The sequence below is a fragment of the Adiantum capillus-veneris genome, chromosome 18 (genome assembly GCF_014529385.1).
Source record: "Adiantum capillus-veneris isolate H3 chromosome 18, ASM1452938v2, whole genome shotgun sequence".
Classification (NCBI taxonomy): domain Eukaryota; kingdom Viridiplantae; phylum Streptophyta; class Polypodiopsida; order Polypodiales; family Pteridaceae; genus Adiantum; species Adiantum capillus-veneris.
The window spans coordinates 153,358,641-153,379,708 of NC_140948.1; the positions used below are offsets into that span (position 1 = coordinate 153,358,641).

At 44.2% G+C, this 21,068-nt stretch overlaps 1 protein-coding gene across 2 annotated transcripts in view; it reads right to left on the reverse strand.

The window, feature by feature from the left end:
* The window catches only part of LOC147436662 (carbon catabolite repressor protein 4 homolog 5-like), an 87,054-nt gene that overhangs the window by 53,088 nt on the left and 12,898 nt on the right, over positions 1–21,068 (reverse strand). For both annotated transcript variants that reach the window (XM_086489486.1, XM_086489485.1), the window contains exons 3-4: positions 10,337–10,500; positions 10,182–10,247 (exon numbers count right to left, since the gene is read on the reverse strand). In XM_086489486.1, coding sequence (XP_086345612.1) covers positions 10,182–10,247; positions 10,337–10,500 — 230 coding nt within the window. The remainder of the gene's footprint in view (positions 1–10,181; positions 10,248–10,336; positions 10,501–21,068) is intronic.

The window sequence follows — 21,068 nt, forward strand, 5'->3', positions numbered from 1 at the left end:
CAGGGCTTTGACACGTCAGCTGTTTGTTACATCTCCCCTTCTTGAAAGAGAGTAATCGTCCACGATTACAGCATATCTGCAAAACAACTCAAGTTAGCTCAAAAATTTCCAAGGGACATTCCGAGGAACAATCAGTTTGCTCTTTTTGTTAAGGAGTTAGCTTCTCCTTTCGGCTCTTTTGATCAAGGAGTTAGCTTCTCCTTCGTCCAGATCGGAACTCTTGATATTCCGGCGTAGTAAAATTAGCCATCACACCCAAACTGTACTGATCTTCCACAGTTGTCTTGATGCACTAAAATTACATACCCAAGCAATCTCATCCAATTAGGAATATTCAGTAATTGGCACATCACAATGCAACACAAATGCTTACATATGCATGTTACAAGACACAACAAACAGCGCCGCTGAGTACTCCCTCGAGACAAACGGTCAGTGGTATGAAGCTACTCAACGACTACCTCGTCACTCCCCCCGCAAATAACCTAAAAAAGTCGGGGCCATGAGCTCCGAGGACTGTACAACCAAACGCTCCCCACACCACAATCTGCGTCGCTTGGAGGTTCAAGCATACAACCAAACGCTCCCCAGGTATTGGCCTGCGTCGTTCGGAGGTTTTCTAGCATACAACCAAACCCTCCCCAAGTATCGGCCTACGTCGTTCCGAGGTTCAAACAATACCAAAACAGTATTTCTCACTTCTCCACCCGGGAGTAAAATCACCAATCAATGAAACCAATATTAAAACCAGAGGCAAACATTTCACATCGACACCAAGGCAGGTTCAAAACAGATATAATCCATTTCAAAAACATTTCAAACGGGATCACCAAGTAAGTTCAAACAAAACTCAAACTTTAAAAAAAAATCGACATCAATCGAGTTCAAAAAGTCGCCTGACTTTCCATCCTGAAACCTACACCAAAATATTAGGGTTAGGTTCATTCCATAGGGTCGTGGCCGAGCATAGCAGGATCCATCAGCTCTTGAACAAACAGTGTTTCTTTGGCGGCGACGGTCGTCCCAAGATAGCAATCGCACTCGACCTCCAAGGTCATCTACTCGTGAAGAGACATCTATTGGGAGATGTCGAGAAACTTCAAGTTATAATCTGCTAGGGTTTTCCATGGCAAGCATTTCAGGATACCCCACTCTACCAGAAGTTGCACTCCAAAGAAAGATGTCAGAAACCATGTAACTTCGGGCAAAATTTTTTCTTGAAAGCTTGCCAAGTCCTTGGAAGTGTGCGGCTTGGTAGCTATAGACATCTGAATGGTATTGTCTCTGAGAAAAACAACACCTCCAAACAAATCTTGGATCCTTCTCTTGCAAGTGATCTTAATGGCTTATGCCCTGTAAGACATGAGCGGTGAAGACGGGAGCGCGCCCGATGCGCGATGAAGTAAGGGTGGGAGTGGCTAAAAAGTCCGGGGTCGGAGCACAAAGCTAACTCAAATAAAAATTCCAATAGCTCTGTCTGCTCTTTTGTAGGACCGGTATGCTTTGAAAAAAGCACAACCCTGATGCTCTGATACCACTGTCACAAGACGAGCACCACGTGCCAATAGAATAGAACAGACTGAACAGACTTTTAGCACTTCAATAACAACTGAACTAAGAGAGAGAGAGAGAGAGAGAGAGAGAGAGAGTGTAAGGTGCAGTGGAATGATTGTTGCGCTTTGCTCAAGATGAGTGCTCCGAACTGTGCTCAAGGTTCCTTTTAGTTCTTATGGAAGGGAGAGCCTTCCGTTCTTGATGGAAAGTGCTATGATCACAAACAAAGTGAATGGACATTGTGCGTGCAAGTGTATGAGACTGAGAGATAGAGAAAGAAGAGAGATACCACACCGAAGACATTGTAAAACCCTCCTCCGAAGGCCCCACTCTCGTCGGCGAGAGTGGTCTACTTATGATTGCACAATCTAGTACAATGGTGATGCATAAGACTGATGCAAGTCTAGGCTATGTTGACGACTACAACGGGGATGACGAGGCCGACGCTAGGGCTGAAATCTGCAATCTTTCTACTGCTGTCCAAAAACGCTATGGGCTAAAATTTGCAAATCTTCTATCTGCTGAATTCTGACTCTATGTCGATGGCGACGATGCGACGACGACGCGCTGAAAACGCAGATGCTGAAATCTGCGTTTTCCAGGCTGAAACTGTAAACCTTGCAGAAACTGACCATGCGGTGAGGAACTGCTGCGGGAAGGTGAGATCTGCGAGGTTTGGGACTTGATCTGCGATGTCTGACTGCTGAAAACTGAAAACGCTGATCCTAGGGCTGATTCTGTCGCGATAGATCTGCAAAACGCTGAGGATGCTGGCAGATGCAAAAACGCTAGGACTGAAAATCTGTGTTTTGTCGCCGGGATTCTGCAGATGCAAAAACGCTAGGCTGATCTGTTGTGGTCTTGTTGTCGTGGCTCTGCAGATGCAAAACGCTGGCTGATCTGTGGTGTCTTGTCCAAAAATGCTAGCCAAGTTGCTGTGGAGCAAAAACGCTAGAAGCCTTTGGGGTCCTGCTGAGAAGGTGCCTGTTGAGCGGTGCTTCTGCTGCCTCTTCTGCCAGAAAGTGCTAACTTGGGTTTGCTTATATATTAACTTAGCAAAATTGCCCTACCTACTTTTGTTGGAAAGTCACTTTAAAATAATAAGTGAAAATACCAAAATTAGGGAAAATAGGCTAAATGCATTGGAAAATTCCCCTGACTGAATCTGATGGATTCTGAAGGGAATACTGATGATCATGTTGTGTGCAACCGGAGGATATGCATCTATGCTAAGTGACTGGGCATGCACGGTCTACGAATAGACTCACAAAAGTGCCAGATCACTTCTAAATCTAAACTGACTAGACTGATTGAACCCTGATAATGCTGTAGCTTGTCCACAGACACATAGGGCTGGATGTGTCACGTGACATCCCCTCCTTTTCAAAGTGAGGTATTGGTACCGAACTGTATGGCGTCAAGGGCGATCGCCAATAGCATCCGGAATCCTAGAAGGGACTCTTCGCCGGCCCACTCTGATGTGTGGGTCGTGCGGTACTTGAACTTCATAAAGGTCAGCAACGCTTGCTTCTTTGGGCCGCGCCGAAAGCGACAAAGTCTTCTGTAGCTCCTTCGATGCTTCAACTTTGTCGAGAGTCATGCTTCTTTCCTCTTCAAGAATCTCCATGGCTGAAAATTCCTGAAACCGTTTCCAACACAAAACCATGAACATACCCATTCCATGTGTGACTGAAAAAAATCGTGTCTTCCTCAAAGACTGTGCATGCAATGTAGATGAACCAATAGACATAGTGCTAAACCGTTCACCACATACACGCAAACAATGAGATCGAATCTTTCTCTTCTGATCTAGAGCAATCAACTGTGGCAATTCACAACGGAAATGCCCATGCTTAGTGCTCATACTTTCATGTGCTCTTTCGGGTACTGTGTCATGCCAAGGAAGAGACATGGAGTGTGACTTCCTTACATGCATACTTTTCAGCTTTTCATGAACAATCTGCATACGTTCGTGCTCATTCATGAGTGAAATGTGCTCAACATACAATATGTTATGCCTAGGAAAAGGGATCACATAAAGATGCTGACTAAAATACAAGAAACGATCACGAATGAAACACTCGAACAATGCGTGCGTATCAATCATGCCAATACATAATACTTCCTGTGAGGGTTCTTTGGACCTAGGCTCGAGAGCCAAGATCGGTTCTTCCTGAATGATCGAATCGTCCTGTGGGGGTTCTTTGGACCTCGACTCGAAAGCCAAGATCGATTCTTCGTGATTGATCGAATCTGTAACGATGTTAGCTTCGCTAGAAAAAGCATCCACTAACACATCATCCTTGTGAACAATCACATCATCTTCATGCAACTCATCATGCTTGTGAGAAATCACATCTTGATAATGCAAATCATCATGCTCGTGAGAAATCACATCTTGATCATGAAAATCATCATGCTTGTCATTGGCATGCAAATCATCATGCTCGTCATTATCATCCAAATCATTATGCAAATCATGTGTGTCTTGCTGTGGAGAAGAAGAGACTGAAAGAGTCTCCTTTTCCTGATTCTTTTGCATCTGTGCCTGAACTTGAGAAAAGAGTCGCAAGAACTCTTGCATTCTTGCTTTGTTCTCGCGATCAAATCTTGCTAGTCTTTCTTTGTTCTCGCGATCAAATTTTGCTTCTCTTGCTTTGGCTTCCAAGCGTGTTTGCTCGCTCTCACGCGCTATGGCTGCCATTCTTTCTTGGTATTTGCGCTCTATAGCTGCTACTCTTTCTTCGCTTTCTAACTTCCTATCCATCATCCTCTTGTCGAAAGCCTCCATAGGAGTTAGTGCAATCCTTGTCGTAGATGGTGAAGGGGGAGGGTCGGAAAAACCTCTTGGTGAGAAAAATTCTTCTTCGCCTCTCTCATGCTCATCACCTCCAAGCGAAGTATCCATTCCGCTTGGAGTGATGACCATTCTGAAGTCGTGGGTTGTTGTGGGTTCGTGTGGGTCTTGGGTTCTTAAGTTCACGAGGAACTTGGGTTCTTGGGTGTCTTGGTTCTTGAGGTTCTTGAGGTTTTCTTTCGCTTGCAATCTGTGTTTGAGAAAGATCTTCTCTTCACCTGAGTTCTACTCCTTTCCACGGGCGCACCCCTTGGCGGCCTTGTGCTCACACCAAGGTTGCTTTTTCCCACCTCACGTCCTGGCCGGCCGCTAAGTGCACAGTCCGCTCTCAATGAGTGAAAGAGGCACAAGGGGAGGCTGGACAAGCCCTTCTTTCCTGGGATTCCTGTCACTCTTCAAAACCACGATTAAGAACCGACACGCCCAAGTGAACTTGGGTTCGTGAGACCTCAACAAGCAAAAAAAAACTTGTGGTTCTTTCCTTGAGTGATACAGAACACTGCCAAAGCTCTGATACCAATGTTAGGTGCAAAGGAATGATTGTTTGCGCTTTGCTCAAGATGAGTGCTCGGAACTGTGCTCAAGGTTCCTTTTAGTTCTTATGGAAGGGAAAGCCTTCCGTTTTTTATGGAAAGTGCTATGATCACAAACAAAGTGAATGGACACTGTGTGTGCAAGTGTATGAGACTGAGAGATAGAGAGAGAAGAGAGATACGTCACCATAGACGTTGTAAAACCCTCCTCCGAATGCCCCTCTCTCGTCTACTTATGATTGCACAATCTGGTACAATGATGATGCGTAAGACTGATGCAAGTCTAGGCTTTGTTGACGACTACAACGGGGATGACGAGGCCGACGCTAGGGCTGAAATCTGCAATCTTTCTACTGCTGTCCAAAAACGCTATGGGCTAAAATCTGCAAATCTTTTATCTGCTGAATTCTGACTCTATGTCGATGACGATGTCGATGGCGACGATGCGACGACGACGCGCTGAAAACGCAGATGCTGAAATCTGCGTTTTCCGGGCTGAAACTGTAAACCTTGCAGAAACTGACCATGCGGCGAGGAATTGCTGCGGGAAGGTGAGATCTGCGAGGTTTGGGACTTGATCTGCGATGTCTGACTACTGAAAACTGAAAACGCTGATCCTAGGGCTGATTCTGTCGCGATAGATCTGCAAAATGCTGAGAATGCTGGCAGATGCAAAAACGCTAGGACTGAAAATCTGTGTTTTGTCGCTGGGATTCTGCAGATGCAAAAACGCTAGGCTGATCTGCTGTGGTCTTGTCGTCGTGGATCTGCAGATGCAAAACGCTGGATGATCTGTGGTGTCTTGTCCAAAAACGCTAGCCAAGTTGCTGTGGAGCAAAAACGCTAGAAGCCTTTGGGGTCTTGCTGAGAAGGTGCCTGTTGAGCGGTGCTCCTGCTGCCTCTTCTGCCAGAAAGTGCTAACTTGGGTTTGCTTATATATTAACTTAGCAAAATTGCCCTACCTACTTTTGTTGGAAAGTCACTTAAAAATAATAAGTGAAAATACCAAAATTAGGGAAAATAGGCTAAATGCACTGGAAAATTCCCCTGACTGAATCTGATGGATTCTGAAGGGAATACTGATGATCATGCTGTGTGCAACCGGAGGATATGCATCTATGCTAAGTGACTGAGCATGCACGGTCTACGAATAGACTCACAAAAGTGCCAGATCACTTCTAAATCTAAACTGACTAGACTGACTGAACCCTGATAATGTTGTAGCTTGTCCACGGACACTTAGGGCTGGATGTGTCACGTACAGAGAGAGAGAGAGAGACAACACGCGACACAAAATGACGGAATTCCACCCCAGAGAGTATTGGCCCAAACCTTGGCGCCCCTTTCGGTATTTCTTTATATTGCATCAACACAGTACAGGCCGGTACTCCAGACTCTGCACCTTCTCTAGGAAGCATGCCAGAGAATGAGTCCTAACCTCATATTTAAAGGCCCTTGGCCTAAAAAGCAGTTATAGTGAAAAGCCTTCAAAACTCAAAAGCTTCTGGTCCTAAAAACAATGCCAAAAGCTGCCAATGTAATTTACGAAAATCCGTACAACCTGCCATGTCATCATGTCAGCGCAATTTTCGAAAACTGCAACGTCATCAGTTGCGGGTCTTGCTTTATTTTAATCTTTATGTCACTTGGTGTCCCCATCGGACAGGGTCCCCATAAGTTGGTAGGACTTCTTATTCTGTTACTTGTTCTTCTTAGGGTTTAGGCCCCTCGGCCGGCATCTGCAAGTCGACTCCATTCTTCAGGGCTTTGACACGTCAACTGTTTGTTACAGTATCCGGTAATTCTCGAACAGATTACCTGCTACTGCGGGTAGGAAATTATGAAGGAACCATTCTGAGCTTTCAAGCAAAGAAAAACTTTCATTAAGCTTGAGTACTCTTTAAGCCCACACCCCCTACCCGGTAAGGGAAGATATGGTCGTGCTTTTCGCACAAGTGAAGGAATAATGAGGGAAGAGGCAAGAGACGGCCTTGGCCTATGCTCGTAGAATTCCACATTTGAAATCCAAGTTTATTTGATGAGCAGGTTTTGCTCTAAGATCGAGCCAAGGGATCGTCAAGTTGAGCGTCTTCGCTCTAAGGATCTTAGGAAGGGAAGGTTTCCCAGGTTCACCGAAACTCTAACACAACTTAAGAATTATGTAAACCTTTGGGTACATGGATAACACACGAAGATGTAGACCTATGCCAAGGTGGATCATCTACCAGTCGATTTTGTTTTCTGCTGAACGGAATGAGATGAACCAACTCCATTTCAAGAACCGAACGGGAGTTTGTTATACTCTCGTGAGTGCCTTTTTGCACACAAGGATATTCCGACTCGAGAATCTCTATTTGACATGTGTTCGGTAGAAGAAATTCGAGTTTCTCTATGGAAAAGAGACTTTCTGATGGTCGTTGATCATTGAGTACGCTATGTGCTTTTACCATTACAGTAGCAACTTTTGATTGCGGTATATGTTTCTCCATGAGCAGGTCAAGTAGCATTTACACGCTGCTGGAATAAATTCGAACTATTATGTTCGTAAGAGTATAACTCGCCAACTGCTTTAAAATGGTAAGAATTACCTTAACCCCATATGGGAGAACATCATTGAGATCTACAACAGGTTCGCCCTTAAGTGGGCCGAGTTTGAACTTATGTTCATAGAATGGTATGGCTAGAATTTTATCTGCCTAAGATTTTGCAAGTCGTCATTGATGCTTGCAAGGTGAATCTATTTTTTATGATTTTGCAAGGGAGAGACGCTAATGCGCGTCGGGAAAACACTGCCGGTGGTAATAACTCGCAAGAGGACAAGATTGGAAAGAAGTGCCGCCATGTACAAGGAATCTTCATATTGGACCCGTCCGCCTACGTTGAGCGACGGCCCGGAACAAGAACCTTCTTTAATGTGATCACAAGCTCTGTTTGTGAAAGAAAGACATCGACCTTAATGCTCTATGACTTGGGCATTCCCTATGTGGGAGGACACAACAGGTTTAATACTCTCAAGACTAACAGCGTAGGATTATGGGCAAGGACAAAGACCTATATTGATTTCTAGGATGATTATTCTTCTCAGGATTGAGAAGGCGAAAGTGAGTTAACAGATTCTCGGATGAGGAAACTTCTGATCTGTTGGAAAAAACGCGACTAACAAGTGCTTACATGGCTCGTAAGTTTGATGATTGGTGAAGAGGTATTAGAGGACGGACATGAACCGGTAAGGTAAGTATTGAATTATTGAATTTTTTGAATTTTTGTTTAATTCACATTCTAAGTTCTTTTTTGAGAAAGGACTAGCTCAACTCACCAATAAGCAAGATTTGAAATTTTTCCCGTTTCTCCCCAACAGTTCAATTGGACCTCTACAGTTGAGGACAACTGTTTATAAGTGAGAGGGATGTTGCTAAATTAGCTTTATTTGACAGAAAAATAATTCTAAATGAATTGTTGGATTTATAAGTGAGAGGGTTTTCTCGCTTAGGACACCAAGAAAAATAATTCTAAATAAATTATTGGAATTTTAAGTGAGAGGGTTTTTCTCACAGGGGACATTCGAGTACAAAGTATTCCTAGTGCGTCGTTCGGAGTAATGGCGGGAGCACTGTGAACGGGAATATCTGTAAGGCCACCAGGAACGGATACTTCTGATGTGTCACATCGGATGGGTGACAAGGAGCATCGAAAAGAAGTATCTGACCATCCGAGAACGGACATCTTTGATGCGTCATAGGATGGGTGACATAGAGCATCGCGAAGGAGATTGTACCGTAAGTTCGGTAGGAAAGGACTAGGTGATGGGTATTCTTGATGCATCACAAGGTGGGTGACGGGTGCATCCGAAAGGAAATATCCATAGTCAGGAGGAAATTCCGAACTGTGTTGGATTGTGCACAAGGAAAAGCAAGCACTTCAATGAAGATGGGTTCAAAGGAAACTTTGAGGAAAAACAGATGCTTTGTAAGGAAGCGGAATTGCTTTTCGGGAAAGCAAATGCTTTCCCGAGAGGAAGTCTCTATCTGCATTGCAACTGTGCATGTGATTGCTTTCAGGGACGCCTAGGAAGTGTTGTGAAAGCATTGTTTTGACTTATAAGGTTTTATTACGTTTTTGGACAGATTCAGACCATTTTTAAAGGTGACCGACTGTCCACTTAATAAGTAAAGCAGTATAAACCAGCCAGCGATTTTTCCTCTCACTCTCTATCTCTCTCTCTCTCTATCTATTTCTCTCTATATCCTCTGGCTTCAGTATTATGTGATAAATTCTATTCATCCGAGTATATTCTATATTGCTATGCGCTCCCGTTTGAGAGAGAGAGAGAGAGAGAGAGAGAGAGAGAGAGAGAGAGAGATGGTGCATAGCAAAAACGCTAGACAAAGAGAGGCCGCACACACAAACACTAGAGAGAGAAAAAGCTAGAGAGAGGGTGTGCCCAAACGTTGGAAGCTCTACTTATTGATACAACGTGCCAAAAGTACAAACGAGGGGACCTGCATATATAGGGCAAAGAGGCCCTACCCAGTTTAAAGACCCCACGATCTTGAAAATGGCCAATAAGTTCTAATAAATATGTAAACTCACTATAAGTGAGTTGGGACACATATTAGTGGAACCTTTTCAAGAATGTGCAAGGGTGAGTGAGGTATTGTGAAGCAATATGCTCGGGAGGACCACATTAAGGTTCAGTACAACGTCCTTCTTCACTAGATCATAGAGTTGATATCCCTCGCAAAGACTAATGTAGCCAACAAGGCACATTTTGTTGGACTTTGGGTCAAACTTCCCCCTTGGCTTCTTTGATGCATGGACATATGCATTTTATCTCAAATATCCAAAAATGAGAGACATTGGGCTTTTTACCAAAGTAAGCCTCAAAAGGAGTCTTCGAGTGAGCTTCTCCATCACAAGCTTTGAAACAACCTACCATCTTTTTTGGGGGCTATATTATTCATGGTTTCCATTTGGGGACTAGAGGGCATTGTACCTGTTCGTTTATCCCCTAAATCCATCACAATATGTACGCCAAAAATGGGTACTCCCTCTCACTAAATGGTGTCATTAAATGAGCATGGAACCGGAAATAGCAGCTATTTCCAGCACGTATATGCTTGAAACAACCATTCCATGTCACAAATGGTCATTCCTTGTAATTATGATTTAACGATTATTATTTAACAGTACATAAACCATCTCCAAGAATCAAGAAACAACAAAATATCAAGCCAAACCTTGTATAAGCCAATGTAGCCCCTTGATGCCAAGGTTTCTTCAAGATCTGCAAATTTATCAACCTCCTAACAAATAAAAGCATAAACAAAACATCTTCATGAGAATGATGACTTCTATTCGTGAAACATAAATTACAAGTAAGACACAGAGATACCTGAAGACAAATAATATCAGAAGAGGATATATCTAATCCTTGAAGTATTTTTGCTTTTCTTCTATTCCAATGAAGATGAAATGGCTGCACTGATGAATACAAGAATCTGTGTTTCTGAACGAGCTCCGACGCAAGAATATTGAATGATGTGATAGTAAACCTTTCTGCAAGCGAAAGACTTATAAGAAATGTTGCCACTTATGATTCAAACCTATTCTACAAATTGTTGCAAAAGGTAACGACCATGTGCAAGTCAATTAAACATAGAATGTGATCACTCATCCTAGTATAAAAGGTAAAAATCAAAGCTGCAAACACGTCAAAAGCAAGCCTTTCATAGGCAGCAATGCAATATTTTTTCGTCATCTTTCAACCGGAGAACTTCAAGGTATCAAGCTAGAAATGATTAAATGGACGGGACTTTTTACACATGAGTGGATGTGTGATATCTTCAACCTTGCACTTCAACGTGGTGTGCCTTGTGATTGGAGCACTAATTGGGTCAAGCCTTTGCATAAAGGAGGGGATGTAAAGAATGTAAATAACTAACGGACTATAATGATTGGGTCTCTTATGGCAAAGTTGTTTGGGTGCATAATGGAGATAAAATTGAGTGATTGGGCTGAAGAGAATGGCAAGCATGCAAAAGGACAAGCAGGTTTTTGTCCGACGCCATAGCACCATTGATCATCTTGTCACTCTTCGTGTTCTCATGGAGGAATGTCGGTTGATAGACAAGCGATTGTATTGTTGCTTTGTGGGCTTTCAGAAAGCCTTTAATATGAATCCACATAACAATTTGTGGAGAAGGATGGAAGAACTCCAAGTGCCAAGAGAGTTTATGCTTGCGTTTTCTCAAATCTATGAAAAGGTGATGTGTCAATTACGTATAGAAAAAGGAATTTCAAAAATTTTTCCAAGCACTATTGGGGTTAAACAAGGATGTCCGTTGTCACCAACTCTCTTTGGTCTATGCATCAATCAATTGGAGCAAATGCTACTTGACTTTATGCAAGAAGAAGTCATTGAAGAGGTCACTATTTGCAATGCAGTAATCATGCTTTTTCTGTATGCGGATGTAGCGGTTCTAGCACACACTTCAGAGGATGCACAAACGCATCGTCGTCGCCATCGCCGTCCTCGCCGACATGGAGTCAGAATTCTGCAATTAGCAGATTTTCAGATTTCAGCCCGTCTTGTCGTCGTCATCATTGTCGTCGACATCGTTGGCAAGTCCATTGCATCTAGACCATTGTACCGATTTGTGCAATCAATAGCATAGACCTCTCTCGCCGTAGAGAGTGGGGCCCTTGGAGGAGGCTTTGACAACATTCTGGTGTCGTATTCTTCTCTCTCTCTCTCTCTCTCTCTCTCTCTCTCTCTCTCTCTCTCTCTCTCTCTCTCAGCACCTTCATTCACAGTGTCATTCACTTTGTTTATGAGCATTTTCACTCTCTCACTAAAGGAATGGAAGGCTCTCCCTTCCGTAAGTAAAAGGAGCCCTTGAGCACAGTTCAGAGCACTCATTGTGAGCAAGGTTCAACGTTCACATCCCTTGCACCTTACACTGGTATCAGAGCTTTGGCAGTGTTCTGTGTCACTCAAGGAAAGAACCACAGAAAATTTTTTTGCTTCTTGTGGTCGCACGTAATCCACATCCACTTGGGCGTGTTGATTCCTAATCGTGTTTTTAAAGAGTGACAGGTAACCCAAGAAAGAAGGGCTTGTCCGGCCTCCCCTCGTTCCTCTTTTCACTCATTGAGAGCGGACCGTACACTTAGCGGCCGGCCAATCGACGTGAGATGGGAAAAAGAAACCTTGGTGTGAGCGCAAGGCCGCCAAGGGGTGAGCCCGCAGGGAAAAGTCGAGCTCGGGTAAGAGAAAAGCCTTCTCTAACACAGATTGCAACCTAAAGAAAAAACCTCAAGAACCTCAAGGACTCAAGAACCTCAAGAACCACAAGAACCCAAGTTAAACCTCAAGAACCCAAGTTCCTCATGGACTTAAGATCTTAGTGTACGGTCATCACCCGAAGCGGAATGGATACTTTGCGTGAAGGTGATGAGCATGGAGGTGGGGAAGAAGAATTTTCCCCACCAGGAGGTTTTTCCGACCCTCCCCCTTCCCCATCTACGCCACGGTTTGCACCAAATCGTATGGAGGCTTTGGTCAAGTCGATGATGGACATGATGCTACAACACGAGGCGCAACGCGCCACCTTTGATCGCGAGTGCAAGCAAGCGCGCTTGGCAGCTGAAGAAAGAAAGGCAACCTTGGATCGCAAGCGTGAGCAAGCGCACTTGGCGGCCAAGGAAAGAAAGGCAGCATGCAAGAGTTGGTCCTACAGCTACTTACCTCGAAGCCCGAGCCGGTCAAAGATGTTGGGTAGTTCATCAAGTAACACAAGCAGAGATTCGGACTCCAACAACCCCGTCATAGAGAAGTTGACATTCAGACAGTATGACGGTAAGATAGATGCTAGTGTTATTCATTATTGGTTGCATCAATTTAATGCTTATTTTGCGACAACTAAGAAGACAGGGCATAGTTACCGGGGAACGCCCCCTAGCCCCCGTTCCGACGTTCCGAGGGGCAATTCTTTTCCCGAACGTTCCAGAACGTCCCGGAATGTCTGACGTTCCGGGTGGCCAATGCAAACCGGAACGGCCGTTCCGGAACGTTCCGAAACGCCCCCGGACCGTTCCGGAATACCCCTGGAACGGCCAACGGCTACAAACAAATTTGGCAAAATTTGAAAAAATTGAAGTAAATGTTTGGGCTTCTTTTGAAAGTGTGCAAGGCCTCAAGGACTCATAAAATGCACCCCCCTCCCCCTTTCTCTTCACAAGCTAATCCTCAAGGCTCAAGCTCTCTCCCTCTCACTCTCAAGATCTCTCCCTCTCAAGACTCACTCTCTCAAGGCTAAAGACTTCAAGCCTTCAAGCTCTCTTCCTCTCCCTCCCACTCTCTCAAATCTCTCTCTCTCTCTCTCTCTCTCTCTCTCTCTCTCTCTCTCTCTCTCTCTCTCTCTCTCTCTCATCATCTAGTCATAGCAAGGTTGAATGGTCTTCAAAACGAGTTTTTTTGTGAGTATTAGAGTCAAAGCACTCTAATACTCCTTGTATTTAAACACAAGGAGCTAAAAATTGCACTATTTGGGTGTTTTTTATACCTCCCGTTCCGCGACGTTCCCGTTCCGGACCCCTAGCCGCTCCCCGGTTCCGCGGGGATCCCGTTGCCGTTCCCGTTCCGCGTTCCGGGTAACTATGAGACAGGGAATAGCAAGGTTTTGACGGCAGCCATATACCTTGTCAGTGATGCCATTAATTTGTATCACGCATGGCAAGAGGCACAGTTGACCGCGCACCTAAAGGAAGTTGAAGAAGGCATGCCCCTTTCCTTCAATTGGGCCGACTTCCAAGACAAGCTCAAGGCGTGGTTTATGCCTCCTCAGTACCTAGCGCGGTTGAAAGAAGATTGGCGCAATCTCAAGCAAAATGGTATGCCAGTCATGTCTTTTTCTAACCGTGTTTTACAGCTCGCCACCCAATTATGCAAATCGGATGATGAACGCAGAGAGGCGTTCCTTTTTGGGTTGGATGAATATATCAAGTTTGATGTAGAAGTCTTCGACCCCGTGGATCTCAGCAAGGCGGTAGCAATTGCTCTCTCCCAAGAGATGAAGCACAACAAGGGAAAGCCTAAGGAGAACAAGTCTTCTCAAAGTACCTCTCAGACTCCTCAGAACCCTCAGAACAGTAAGAACAATAAGAATGGTAAGAACGGTAAACTCTTCTAGCCAATCTTCCTCTAATCCTTCGGAAAAGAACTCACAAAATGAAATTAAGGGTAAAGCTAAAACTTCTGCTAAATTCACAAGCACTTTAATGAACCAATCTGAATCTTCACATGTTTTTGACACACACATTGATGAGTCTCTCTTTAAGTGTTATGGTCATGTGAAGGGTCAGCGTTTTGTCATATTGTTTGATTCAGGTAGTATGCATGATGTGATTAGTGCCGCTCGTAGAGAGAGCCCGCCTAGAGGTTAGTCAGACATCTCCTCTCGAGGTATCCGGCTTCGCTCCCGGTATGGACTCTCTCATCACGCAAGAGTGCCTTGATGTGTTGTTTACAATTCAACAAGCTGCCTTCCGTAGGAAATTTGTCGTGTCTCCTCTCTCAGGATGTGATATGCTTTTGGGCATTAGATGGTTTTGTGAGCATAACCCTCTCATTGATTGGGCGGACAATACTCTCACTTTAAATGGCAATTATATTACATAGAATCTTTACAGATTCCTTCGCTTTCCTTTCTCCTCAACATGGCATAGAGCGAGCAAAAGTCCTCTTGGAGGAAGAGATTTGAACACTGACGCTCATGAGCCGCAGTTTGAAGCTTAAGTGCTAACCAACCGCACCAGCTCGTCATGGCGCCAGAGAGGGTCGCCTGTTTAATATATATAAATAACTTCACGTGGTCTTTACCCCCCATCCAGCTGCATGGCGGCGTGGCTTCCCTCTCTAGACGCAGACAGTGCTCCCTCAGTCCCTACTTGCTGCAATGCAGTTCCGACATCCGTGCTCCTTCTGCCACTCGATGCTGTGCTCCTTCCGCCGCTAATATCATAGATCGCATCTGCTGAGATTCGTGTAACGAAATGAATTTCTTAGGATCGTATGGACATACTCTCACTTTAAATGCCAAAAATGACTCTCCCATGATCATTCGTGGTGAGGAGGGTCTGCATTATTTGCCTCTTATTTCTCATGTACAGGCGAAGCGTGAATTACGACGAGGAGCACAAGCGGCATCGGCATCTCCAGTTACCCAGAGCATTCAAGCTCCAGACAAGAAATCAACTTTGTTTACCAAGTTTAAGCATCTCTTTTTACAAGATGATCTTCCACCCCGTCACTTACCCGAGCAACCAGAGGACCATCGCATCGAGCTCACGGAGGGGGCACAGCATGTCAGTAAAGCTCCCTACTGTTTGAACAAGACTTAAAAAGAAGAGTTAGAGCGGCAACTCACGGAGTTGGTGACCAAAGGATTCATACATCCTAGTGTAAGTCCTTTTGCCGCTCCTATTTTGTTTGTCCGCAAAAAGGATGGTTCGTTTCGTTTATGTGTTCATTACAGGGCATTGAACAAGATGACCGCCAAGAACAAGTTTCCGTTGCCTCGCATTGAGTATATCCTCGATAGGCTCAATGGAGCAAAGGTTTTCAGTAAGGTTGATTTCAAAAGTGGATACCATCAGGTAAGGGTATTCAAAGGCGACATCTACAAGATCGCTTTTCGCACAAAGCGAGGGCAATGGGAGTATGTAGTTATGCCTTTTGAATTGACAGTGCCGGGTACATTTAACCGGCCGTTTTGGTAATATCGTTGGTGTATGTGTGTTCATCTTTCTTAATGATATTCTCATTTTTTCTGCATCATGGGAACAACATGAAAAGGATGTAGAAAGGGTATTAACCCATTTGGATGAGTGTCAATTGTACATTGCAGCTAAGAAATCTGAGTTTTTTCTCACTGAAGTTATTTATCTAGGTTATATTATTACTACAGAATGCGTCAAGCTAGATCTCGCAAGGTGGAATAGGTACGTAATTGGGATTTGCCCAAAACTGCATATGATGTGCGTTCTTTTCTTGGTTTATGTCAAGCATATAGTTCGCACAAAGAGAATTTTGCACGCATTGCCACACCCATGACAGATGTTTTGAAAGGGGTAAAAACTTGCTGACAGCGCGTGGATTTGCCCGAGGCAGCCATGGAGGCTTTCGCAGCTCTCAAGGTTGCGGTGACAGAAGCATTGTGTCTTATCCTTGAATCCTGGGATAACCCCTTTGAGGTATGGACGGAAGCGAACAATGTCACCATAGGCGTTGCGCTTTAGCAGCATGGCCGTCTAGTTGCATTCCTTAGTCGGAAGCTCAATAGTGCAGAAAAGAACTATTCAGTTTATGATAAAGAACTTTTGTCTATCATTCACTCTCTTAAGCATTGGAAGCATTTTTTGTATGGTAGAGAGTTCACAGTTCGCACAGAACGCCAAGCCCTCAAGTGGCTCCAATCTATGCATAGTGCACATTGGAGTGATCGCCAAGCACGGTGGTCACAATTTTTTGAGCAATTTGGAGGTTTGATTGAGTATGTGCCTTGAAAAGCTAGCCCTGTTGCAGATGCGTTAAGTCGCAAAGGACAGATCCTGGCTCTTGAGTCAAGATCCACAGTTTCTCTTCAGGGTGTGTCTTTCGACAACATGAAGAACCAGTACGCAGATTCCGAGTTTGGTAAGCAATGGTTGCAAGCTCTTGCTTCCCAAGGGCCTAGCAATTATCTCAATCATGATGGTTTGTTGTATTTTTGTCACCGTCTATGTGCTCTCTCAGGACAACAGTATTGCATGATACACATGACTCTCACAAGTGGGCACAAGGGAATGAACACCACTCTGGAAAAAATACAAAGATTCTTTTATTGGTCTAAAATGCGAAAGGATGTGTTTCGTTATGTCACCCAGTGCACTATTTGTCAATAGGTAAAAGCTCCTCAGGGTAAACAGTAAGGCCTCTTGCTTCCGCTGCCTTTTCCCGATGGACCTTTTCAGGATATTTCCATGGATTTTGTAACTAACCTTCCACCTAATTTGCATTCAAGGAACACTCAATGTTGACAATTGTTGATCGTTTCAACAAGTTTGCATGTTGATTTCTTGTAAGGCCACAGTCACAGCACAAGATGTAGCACGGTTGTTCATAAAGCATTGGTACTCCCTCTGTGGTTTGCCAAAATCAATTGTTTCAGATAGGGATGTTAAGTTCACGTCCAATTTTTGGCACTAAGTTGAATTTTCATCGGCTTTTCATCCACAGTCTGATGGTCAGACAGAGATTTACAATCAGTTTGTTTTTTATGTTTTAAAGTCATATGTGCATGATCAGCAGTCTCATTGGAAGCTCTATCTCCCATTGGTTCAAGCTATTTTGAATGACTCTTATTCCTCTGCCATTGGTCGAACTCCATATGAGGCCCAGCTTTTGGCCGTCCGTTCCAATCACTTTTGACTCGCTCGGTCAGTCAAATGCCGGATGCCAATGCTGAAAGTCAGTCTTTGGATGAGATTTCTGAGAGTGTGAAACTTCGGCTAAGCAAGGCTCGGGAGTCTTACTCACGACAGGCAAACAAGCATTGACAGGATGTTTCGATCAAGAAAGGGGATTGGGTTTATTTAAGAATCATGAAGCAACGTGTTAAGCAAGTTGGAAAGAAATGTCCTAAGTTATCTTTTAGAATGTATGACTCCATTTCCTGCCATTGAAAAGATAAATGAGGTTTCAATGAAATTGCAATTGCCTAACTCATGGTCAATGCACAACGTTTTCCATGTTTCTTGGTTGAAAGTGTTTCAGGGAACACCTCCGAAGGACATTTTCGAAGAAAAACAACTGGAGATCATCGATGAAGCTGAAGTCATGGAGTCGGAGCAAGTGTTGTTGCATCGGTTTCGCCATGGTTCAAAGAAGCAAGTCGGGCATTATTTTTTGAAGTTCAAGGATTGAGGAACCCACAAGGCAGTGTGGATCGATGAAGAGTTTTTCAAAGATTACCTCGAGTTGTTGGCAGCCTACAAGGAAGCCATGCAGATCAGTACCAGTACCTCACTTCAAAAAGGAGGGGATATCACGTGCACATCTAACCCTATGTGCGTGTGGACAAGCTACTTCAGGTCCAGGGTTCAGGTCAGCTTAGAAAGTGTCCTGGCACCTTTGTGAGCCTGTGCGCAGGCTGTGTATGTCCAGGCACTTAGAGTAGTTATATATCCTCTGGTTGCACACAGCATGATCATCAACATTACAGTAAATAGCCATCATGAGCATTTTACAGTACATAGAATCCATTTTTTCTATTTTAGCCATTTTTCACTTATTATTATTAAGTGACTTTGTTGGGAAACAAGGTAGGGCATTTTTGGTAAGTTGATATATAAGAAAAGCTAGCGTTAGCACTTTCTGGTAGAAGAGGCACCAGAGATCTAGCATCTGGCAGTGCACCTTCTCAGCAAGACCGGCGGAACTCCCTAGCGTTTTCAGCCATCAAGACTTCCAGCATTTTCTGCAACAGATCTGCCTTGACGTTTTTGCTACGTTGCACCTGGCGTTTTCAGCAGCACCACATCAGCCTGGCGTTTTTGCAAGTTGCTAGCGTTTTGCAGTTTCTCTGCGTCAGATCAGCCATTGCATCAGCATTTCCTATTTTCAGCACTTAGACTCCACAGTAGCAACCCCAAACCTCGCAAATCTCACCTTCTTGCAACAGATCCTCGCCGCACGGCTAGATCAACCAATGTTTGCAGTTTCAGCCCACTTTTCGTAGATTGAAAATGCATCGTCGTCGCGTCGTCGCCATCATCATCCTCGCCAACATAGAGTCAGAATTCAGCAGTTAGTAGATTTTCAGATTTCAGCCCGTCTAGTCGTCGTCGTCATTGTCGGCAAGTCCATTGTATCTAGACCATTGTACCCGATTTATGCAATCAATAGCATAGACCTCTCTCGCCATAGAGAGTGGGGCCCTTGGAGGAGGGTTTGACAACATTCTGGCGTCGTATTCTTCTCTCTCTCTCTCTCTCTCTCTCTCTCTCTCTCTCTCTCTCTCTCTCTCTCTCTCTCTCTCTCTCTCTCTCTCTCTCTCTCTCGCAGCACCTTCATTCACATTGTCATTCACTTTGTTTATGAGCATTTGCACTCTCACTAAAGGAACAGAAGGCTCTCCCTTCCATAAGTAAAAGGAACCCTTGAGCACAGTTCGGAGCACTCATCTTGAGCAAAATTCAACATTCACATCCGCAGCACCTTACATTTTTTCTGGATTTTCTCCAGTTTGGGTTAGATTTGGTATGTGGAGGCTATGGATCCTTGTCTACAACTTCCCCATCCTTACCCTTGTTTACCCCGACCTCTCCTCATCGAGGGAAACCTGATGGAGTTTGCAGGATGTGTAGCAGGGATTGCTTTGGTCTTCCTAGATGGAGTCATGTTGACCATGCCTTCCCGCAAGGAGAGCAAGCATGCGGTTGTTGAATCCATAGTATTCATTTCCAGCTTCTTCTTTAGAGAGAAGTGTTTGAACAGCAGTAGGATCCTCTTCAACACTTCTCGAGCAAGTTTCTACGGCTGTGTTTTCTTCGAGGAGATGAATTGGCAGATTTGTTGTGCCTTTAGCAAATGCACATCTTTCTTGGTATGGTCGATGGAGCTACCTATTCGATGGGTAGCAGGTTGATGATTCGGTTGCACTTTTGTACCAGATTGTGGATTATGCATGACAAAGGGGGATCTCTATCCTTCCAAAAGCAGAGGATGTTCAATGGCAGTTTGCCGGCTTCAGTATTGTCTCTTGTCCGGTATGCACTAGTTCAAGTGCATTTCTCAGTGCATGTGTTGGAGTTGGCTTTTTTGACCGGCAGAGGGGGATACCTCTATCTAAGCACCACTTCTTGTTTTATCATCCTCCTTGGATGAGGTTTAGAGGTGGAAATGGTGATGCCAGATACTTATCCGATAATGACAACAATTCGAGGAGGTTTCATTGGAGTGTGGACTACTCCTATCTCCATGTTCTCTCTTCACCGATGGTAGTGTGGCCCTCCAGATTTGGTCATTCTTGTAGCCCTTTTGTGAGCTTATCAATACCAGTTGTGGGACGGGTTTGGACTCTCTACTGGGGCAATAGTATTGATATTCAACAACACATTTGTCAAGATCCTTAGGATGACAGGTTTGCATATAGTGTCGCCAGTTAGTGGATGAGGTTTAGAGGTGGAAATGGTGGTGCCAGATACTTATTTGATAATTCGAGGAGGTTTCGTTGGAGTGTCGACTACTCCTATCTCCATGTTCTCTCTTCACTGATGGTAGTGTGGCCCTCCAGATTTGGTCATTCTCGTAGCCCTTTTGTGAGCTTATCAATACCAGTTGTGGGACGGGTTTGCACTCTCTACTGGGGCAATAGTATTGATATTCAACAACACATTTGTCAAGATCCTTTGAATGACAGGTTTGCATATAGTGTCGCCAGTTAGTGGAGACATCTAGTTCCTATTCTCGCAGTCACCAAAATTTGGAAATTTCTCTTGAGCTTCCTTTGGAGAGCTCCAGCCTTGGAATTCCGATCTTCCTTGGCATGTTACAGTTCCCCTAGGCGATTCCTTTACTTTTCCTCTGGAGTATTGGTGTCATGTTGTGTATTCGATAGTGATTGCACAGTTGAATGGTGGGTATATTCTTTTCAGCACAAGTGGAAAGGATAGTTTGATGAAGATTTTAAGGAAGCAAGTTATATGGAGTTTGGTATATTATATTGGATTTTTCCTACAGGGTTGATCTTCGCAGATACAGACGAGTGGTGCACATTTGGTTTGATCTCAGGGAGTTTGCTTGAGTAGCTAGGTCTTGTTGGACCCCGACTGCTTTTTTGGCAAACATGATCCTTAGGTGACGACCTATCAGGCCTTCCTATTCTTAGCAGTCTGAGTTTACCGATGGTGTAATCCTCTTTGAGTCTCGAGTTCTCTGAGGTTCATGTCTTGCTATTCAATTACAAAGGAAGCAATTTTCCTCCAGGTTGTCTTAGATTTCTTCCTCGTGGTTGTCTTAGATTTCTTTAGCCATTTCGGTGGTTGCTTCGTCTTTTGGATTTGTGGTGTGACGTATCACGTGA